Source organism: Labrus mixtus, chromosome 23 (genome assembly GCF_963584025.1).
Source record: "Labrus mixtus chromosome 23, fLabMix1.1, whole genome shotgun sequence".
NCBI lineage: Eukaryota > Metazoa > Chordata > Actinopteri > Labriformes > Labridae > Labrus > Labrus mixtus.
In genome coordinates, this window is record NC_083634.1 from 13,081,153 (window position 1) to 13,088,891 (window position 7,739).

Genomic DNA, 7,739 nt, shown 5'->3' on the forward strand with positions numbered 1-7,739 from the left:
GGTGGTTCACGTTTCCCTTTGGAATTGAAATAAAGTGTGCTTTGGGTACACTTGTATTTATAATGTGAGCACCAAACCTCTTTTATTCTCTGCTTAGAAACCCAGCCCTTCCTCTTCTCTTTGTACTCCCACTGCTCTGCTAAATTTTTTAAGATGACCATGGAGACAAGACAGCTACAACTGAGGATTGCATCACACTTGGGCATAGGCATGTATGGATATAAATAAGTACCAAGTGCCATGTTGCCCTGTTGTTGCTAATGATTTATTTAAAAACTATCTGTTAAATGTATATTTAGCAATAGATCCCATTGTCCATTCCCAATATTCAACAAATTGGATTTGAAAAGAAAAGATTTATCTTTCAAAGACATTTGACGTCCTTTTTACATTTGTGTACATAATATATTAGCCACGTTCCAAATCAAAGTACTCCTGTTAACTCACAAACACCATGCTACTCTGCCAATCGCTACCAGGGGTTTTACTGAATATAAAATTACAAGGCAGCCGCCTCCAGCCTATTTCATAAAGCCCCTGGCCCTCATCGGATTCTAACAGGTATTTCATGATGGACACTGTTTTCCAACACAGCACTCGTTATCAACGTTTGTCTCTGGTAACGGACTGCAGTCGATTTCATAAACCTTACTGATAGACTTACAGTCTTACAGAGTTTCTATTTTTAAAGAGCTAAAACAAAGCCTTGATCACTAAATGTCCTGTATGATTCACATCCATATGCCAATGCATCCTGTCTGTTAGTCCATTTGTCTCTCTTTCTCTAGCACCGCTGAACCTGTATAAATATTATTTATTTGATATTCAGTCAACATATTTGTTAATATCAAACATATTGGTTACAGCATTGATGTGTTTGATTAAAATGCTTTGTCCTGCTAAAGTGTTGTAGGAGCAGTGAGAGAGAAAACATGTAAATAATAAGTAGATTAAACAAAGAAAATCTCGTTACTGCCACAAAAACAGTCACAGTGAGGCAGAGGGAGACAAATAGATCATGGAAACACAGTTAGGATTGGGTCTTGTCACTGGACACTGTAGACCACACCACTCTCATTTCTCATCTTGAGCACTGCGTTAGTATTTCAGTACTTTGACAATGCATCATCTCATGGAATCCCCCAGGGTTCAATCCTCGGGCCGATCCTCTTCTCCCTCTACCTACTCCTCCTAAGAAAGATCTTTAAAAAACATGGCCTCTTCTACCACTTTTACTCAGATGACTCCTAACTTTACCTGTCCAGTAAAAGAAAGGATGCCATTCCCTGAAACTACTACTGGAGTGTCTAAAGGACATCAGAGCCTGGATGGCCTTAAACGTATTCAATTTTAATGAAAGTAAAACCGAGGTTATGGTGTTTAGACCCAGTGGTGCTTGTGATGCCACTAACATGGACCTGGGCTCCTTGCAACCTTATGTAAAGCCAATGGTTACTAACCTGGGAATAAAAATGGATCTGGATTATGATGGACAAACATATACATTCAGTTGTTAAATATATATATAGTCTTTACCAGCTCAGGATTTTGTCCAAGGTTAAGTTTATTCTTCTGATGTTTTTGAATGTCTTATTCATACATGAAGTACCAAACATTTATAATTCAAATGAAATAAATGTTCCTGTACAAAAATACAGACAATTTCATGATAAATTACTGCATACAAGCAAAACAGAATACAAGATATAAAACATTTGATGCTCAAAATTTCCTGGGGGTGTGGGACCCCCTAAGCCCCCAGACCTAATTGAATTAACAACTTTCCTTTAAAAAAAAAAAATCAGCTTTAATGTTGTACTGAATTAAATTGTGGACTGGGCACTTTGGTCTTGGTGGAAAAAAAACAGGTTTTAATGTGAGACTTGTCCTTTCTTCAACAACTCAACTATTAGAAATCTTAACTTTGCTTGTAAAAGTTTTTGGTTGAGCCAGGATGCACATATACACGATAAGAGAGGTACCACCTCAGCCTCAATTTGAGCCAGGAAAAATCCTGATATCTGTATGATAAATTCAAAGTATGTAAACATCTTGCAGTAAAAGCACTGGCAGACGGTTAGCGGGTCAGCGGTGAGTAAGTAGCAGCACTTTCACAAAGTCTTGATTAGATAATTACCCATCCATATCTTGGCAATATGTTGCAAGGGAACAACACGCTTCTCATTAAACTGCCAACAGGCCCTGCTCCTGTGGGTTGCTATCAAAAAAGCAAGGTGTTCAGCAGATACACACTTGTTGATTAAAGAAAAGATGTGCCAACATGGAAATTAGATTCACTCCTTCGGGGGGTAGTTGTAAGAGGTGGGAGTAGTTCTTGGTGCAGAGCATGACCACGCTCTGAAACCATGACAAACAGTGAGTGACTTTCTGGAGCCTGGAGCAGATCATCACTGCATCCACGCAGCTATGTGAGACAACCATGAGACTCTGCCGTTTACACATGGAGTTAACTCATTCCACTCTGATACTCTATTTACCATTTGTGGAACACAGTCCATCATATATTTCCTGAAGACCGATGCTTTTATGAAAAAAAAAAAAAAACATCCAGTAAGATTTGCTCGCACAAACACACAATCTTTATCTCTTGCTGGGTTCCCAATCATGGAGGCTGCAAACTGTTTTTAATTGAGAACCCAACCAAGTTAGGGGCAGCAGTGGATTGGACCCGCTGGAACCAAACCCAAGTCTGCAGTGATTTGGCTCACAAAAGTATTTCACAACAATTCAATCAGTTAATTACCTTTTTATGATATAACTGATGTATTATATGTCCTTTAAAACGTCAGAAATAGTGAAAGAAGCTAACCACAATTAGCATTTTGGTCAAAGAGGACATCTTCAACTGTCCGTTCAACAGTCTTGAAAGTTGTTATCTTCAAATTAATTTACAATGATATAAATCAACTCCAATTCATTTTCTATTTAATTTCACTATTTTTGTAAAGGAGAGGATAAAAAGAGCCACAATTTGCAAATCCACAAACATTCACACCCCAGAAAGTGATCATATTTTCATGTTTTATCCATTCCCTTGCTGTAGAGTGGGCCTCCAATCAATCCACTCGGGCTACAGACTCATTACACAGACAGAGAAGTAACTCGCATGGATCAAATACTGTACATAAGAGAGCGCACAAAAGGAGCTTTCATTTAACCGAGCCACTGAGTGAGGACGAACGTAACTTGAGCCGAGCTGTGATGAAACACGCTGTAGGCAGAAGCAGAGACATAAAAAAGTGCATTAGTCCTTACTGCTTCTGAGAGCACGCTGTGTTACCTGCAGCCTCCTTTTTTTTTTTCTTTTTTTTTTTTTTTAAACATCTTGAATGATAGGCTTCGCCGTTTTGAGCTGTACTGCCAAGTGCTGGCACGCTTTTTGTCCAGACAAACTGAATACATTGCTTTTGAAGAGCGACGGCAGCCGGGGCAGAGGATTGGAGACTGGAATTCTAAAAAAGACATGCACGGAAAATGTGTGATGAAACTTTCAGCACCACGGACAGCAGCCTTCAAGAAGCCTGACGAGCAGAGTGTGAGAGGAGCAGAGGGGGGAAACAGACAGAGAGACGGAGTAAAGTGGGAGGCAGTGAGTTCATTTGATAATTAAGAAAAAGGCATCATCTTCCCCATCCCATGCATTTCAACTATCCCCATGTCTGCTCTTTGAAAAGTGAAGGCGCTTACCCTAAAACACACACTCACACACCAAACACTCCTGCAGCAAGACCCAGCTTTTCCACAGTTTTTCCCCCCCATCTCTGTGTCTCGGGCTGAATAATGCAGGGCCTTTACCCAGCGCTCAAGCATGAGTGGATAATCTGGCCACAAGGACAGGCTGTGTCAACATTTCCCTTTACTTCCTTATTTATTTATTTACCCGCTCGCCGTAGGACTTAGGGAGGGCGAGGGAGGATATGTGCATGGCTAACAACATGCTGGTCGAGCAGATGACCTGCTTTCAAAAGGTTCGCGTTTTTTTGTTTTTTTTTGTTACCAGGGAGGATTTTTAAGTGAAGGGGGGGGGCGGACTGTTGGGAGATTACACGCGAGCCCCTTTTGGAAACCAGAATGAAGTTCTAACTCTCCGTTATGACAGACACGTGCATCTAACGATCCCTCCTTAATAGTTCATCCAGTGATTAAGTCTTCTAGGAATTCTGCGACGAAAAGGTTCTCAAGTCATCTTTTCAAAACGTGTCTTGCATTATTTTTAGAAGCTGCATTACTTCTGATTGACAGGGCCGTGCTTCTTTGATGACAAGCGTAAAGACCGTACCGTTGAGTTGAATTCAAGCTGCTTGTTCTGTCAAGCAAGTGTTTGACCGACACAACACAAGCTCAAGAATAATACTGAGAAAAAGCACGTTTGGAAGACAGAAACGGCAATGTTCAATCACTGGAGTGGACACCTGTTGTAACAAAGTAACTCATTAAAAATCATTGTACAGAATGCATACAAAGCCTCTATGTGTTCAACTGAGACAAAAGCACAAGACTCAACAGCTACGATATTTAGAGAGCGACAACACAAGCAGTCAAAATTCATGAATGACCAATATGCTGGTCAATGATATTTTCAGTATGGATTGTGCACCTATTTCATATCAAATAAGAAATGCAAAGATAATCAGCCAATGCTTTAGAAAATAACTTAATCATCAAAGAATACAACATTATTACACTGTCAAACAATTCTAGAGAGGACCCTGATGGTCTGGTGGTGATGGTGGCGTATTAATAATATCCAGATATACGCTATTCAGCTCACCGCGAGCCGTTTTCTGATGAACCTTTGAGAGTTGTGATTTGAGTCAATAGCTCGTCAATACAAAAGCACTACAAGTCGTGCTCAGTGTCTCCATATGCTTGATACAGCCTACCATGCATCCTTGAGGTTAATAACAAACTGCGAAGGTCCTCTTTATGCTCTCTGTCCCAAACGTTAGAACAGAACTGGGGAAAAAGGGCTTTTGGGTGTTCTGCACCCTCAGCGTGGAATCGTTTGCAGAATGACTTGAAACTCAAGGAGCTGTTGTCCTTAAAGGTGTTTAAATCTAAAATGAAAGACATGGAAGCAGATTCTTTATGATGTCAGTGTTTTTAGCTTGACTGCTTGAACTACTGACTCCCAGATGTGACCCATAGATGGCTCTCTCTTTAGATGCAAAGATTAGTGTTTTGTAAATTGTACTTTGTGTCTCTTTGCGTCTCTGTCTGTAACTTTGTGTTTTTGCTGCTGCCTGTCTTGGCCAGGTCTCCCTTTGAAAAGAGTTTCTTAATCTCATGGGACCAACCTGGTTAAATAAAACAAAATGTAATGTTTGCACGGGGAAGCTAAAAAACAAAGCAGAGAAGGTAATATTAAACGGATGCTATCGGGATATCCATCGCTCGCGTGCTGATGCGACACAGCGTTGTACAAGACGGGATTAGAGAAGAGATACGCGAGGTTACTTTGTCAACCGGGGGTCTCCAAGACCAACCAAAACAGAAAGTACCTCACAGTAGCTTTAAGAAGAAAAAAATAAAGCCACTGAATTTATTTTTAAACCTTCTGTGTTCAAGCTGAAAACAAGGGACGGTTGTGTGTGTACAGCCAAAATCTCTGCTGCTTAGTCAATTCTTCAATGTGGATTTAACTGTCTTAAGTTTGTAAGTGTGCGGCTCCCAATTGATGAGCCAAAATCCATTTTGCAGCAGAAACTGCTGAGGCTTAATTGTTACACATTTTTTTTTTTTTTTTTTTAAAAAGCCAATCACAATGACTTAGCAATTCTGAATCATGTTTTGCGGCGCCTTTTGTTGACGGTGCCTAAATAACTCAAACAATATGACTCTTAGCACTGCCAATCGCGGGCTCAAGCATTAAGAGCCTAATCCTCTTTAATTTGTGATTACTTGTAATTCAAAAATGGTAGCCCACTAAACCACGGGAGATTTATTGTTTAAATGTCCTCCCTCACTGTTTCGCAACCTGGATACTGATAACAGAAATAAATATCCTGCATATATATCCTGAGCTCTCATGGTGGCATTCAAGTAAATTACCATAAAAATCACTGTACAAATATTTTGGCATCAATCATTGAGCATAAATTGCTAAGTAGCTGGGAGCCCTCTTAGCATTCATAGAGAATGATTTCATTGGCATTCTTGTGGCAGATGACTTTAGCCTCACACATTCCTCACACAAATTGGAATGTGAGAATTAAGAGGGATTTCATACAGCACGATAAGTGTATTTTAAAGGCAGAACTGATTAAGCTTGAGGGAAGAGGGAGGAATTAGGTAATTATCTCGGAGCAGACACCACTGCTGCTCGGCTGTGTGAGAACAGGCCTGACACCCGGGGATCAAAGTGCTCAGCATCGAGTCTGTTCTCAACTGCAAACTCAAAGTGCAACCCCCCCCCCCCCCCCCCCACCCAAAGTTTACACTACCCGGATCTCACGCGCAGACCTGGCAACTCCTGGGTCTACAAGAGACCAGAGACATGCAAGATCTCTGCATGAAAAGCAACACTCACTGCACTGACTTGAAGAAGTATAATACGGAAGATGACGCATTTCAGTTTCTTCAAAAGAATGCCAAGTTTGTGTTTGCGACTTATTTATTTATGGGATATCCGGCATTAGATTTATTTTGTCTAGGCCTACTAGGTTCATTCATTATTGATTGTAAGGGGCAGGATGTGTGAGCCCTCACTGAGAGGGATGTGCAAGTTTCGGGAAGGAGACCTTTCAGAAAAGTAGCTTGGAGACGCTCAGTCGGCTCCTTTTCCATCTCATTGTTACTGTAAATGTGACGTGAAGCAGTAGAAGTTCGCAGTACCGGGAAGAAGAGATTTACAACAAAGAGAGGGGAGGGGTGTTCGGGACCCTCTTCCTCATTAAATAATCGAAAAGAAAGTTTTTTTTTTAACTTGCCACCTGCACTTTTCAAACTTATCCGACACATTTTTCATCAAAGTATGTTGAATTAAGCAAGCAGGCAGGCTTATTTTCCCTAAAGTGGTGCAGTTTCGTTGGAGAGACTGGTGTCCTACCTGCTCGTAGCAATTCTCCCAGGTGAGGTTCAGGAGGCACGAGGAGAACAGCTCATCTTCGGTCCGGGCATAACCGTCCATGGTGTGTGTGTGTGAGCCAGCCGTCGCGGTGTGGAGGGGGTCTTCGGAGCTCTTGTGCTGCAAACGGAGATTTGTGTCTTCTGTTTGTCTTCCCTCGACGAGTGTCTCCGTGTTTGTCTCCCTCTCTCTCTCTCTTTCTTTCTCTCTCTGTCTCTCTGCCCCGCGTGCTGCTCCGTCCTGCGCCGTGCGAGCTGTCAAACGAGCAGCTTCCTCCGTCACGTGGGCGTCTCCTCCAAAAAAAAAAAAAAAAAAAAAAGAAAAGTGGGACGCTTTCGAGGGCGGTGGTTCCCAAATTGGGGTGCGCGGACTGCTTATAGGTGTCAATGCGGGGTCAAGAGTAGCCTGGTGAAGAGTACATCAATATTTCCAGTCATTTCACTCCACTGCTTATTGACAGAATGGACAGTCGATGTTATCATTACCACACCTGTAGTTCCAGCTGACTTGAACATTGCCACCATGCCAACAGTCTGCTTTCTTTCTAATTAAATTCACCTGTTGCCCTCCTCATCCCAGCTTATTTGAAATATATTTGAATTAATAGACAGTAAGGTTTTTAGGGTAAATTACATAAGGCCTACCTAATATT

The 7,739-nt window shown here is 41.4% G+C and overlaps 1 protein-coding gene across 6 annotated transcripts in view; it reads right to left on the reverse strand.

The window, feature by feature from the left end:
- Positions 1 to 7,246, reverse strand: part of ppargc1a (peroxisome proliferator-activated receptor gamma, coactivator 1 alpha) — a 251,163-nt gene extending 243,917 nt beyond the window's left edge. For 2 of the 6 annotated variants that reach the window (XM_061031323.1, XM_061031321.1), the window contains exon 1: positions 7,070 to 7,206. In XM_061031323.1, the coding sequence (XP_060887306.1) occupies positions 7,070 to 7,150 (81 nt within the window). In that variant the 5' untranslated portion in view covers positions 7,151 to 7,206. Of the gene's footprint in view, positions 1 to 7,069 lie in introns of all 6 variants that reach the window. The other 4 variants (XM_061031315.1, XM_061031317.1, XM_061031316.1 and 1 more) reach the window with 4 other exon arrangements.
- Positions 7,247 to 7,739: the final 493 nt, after the last annotated feature.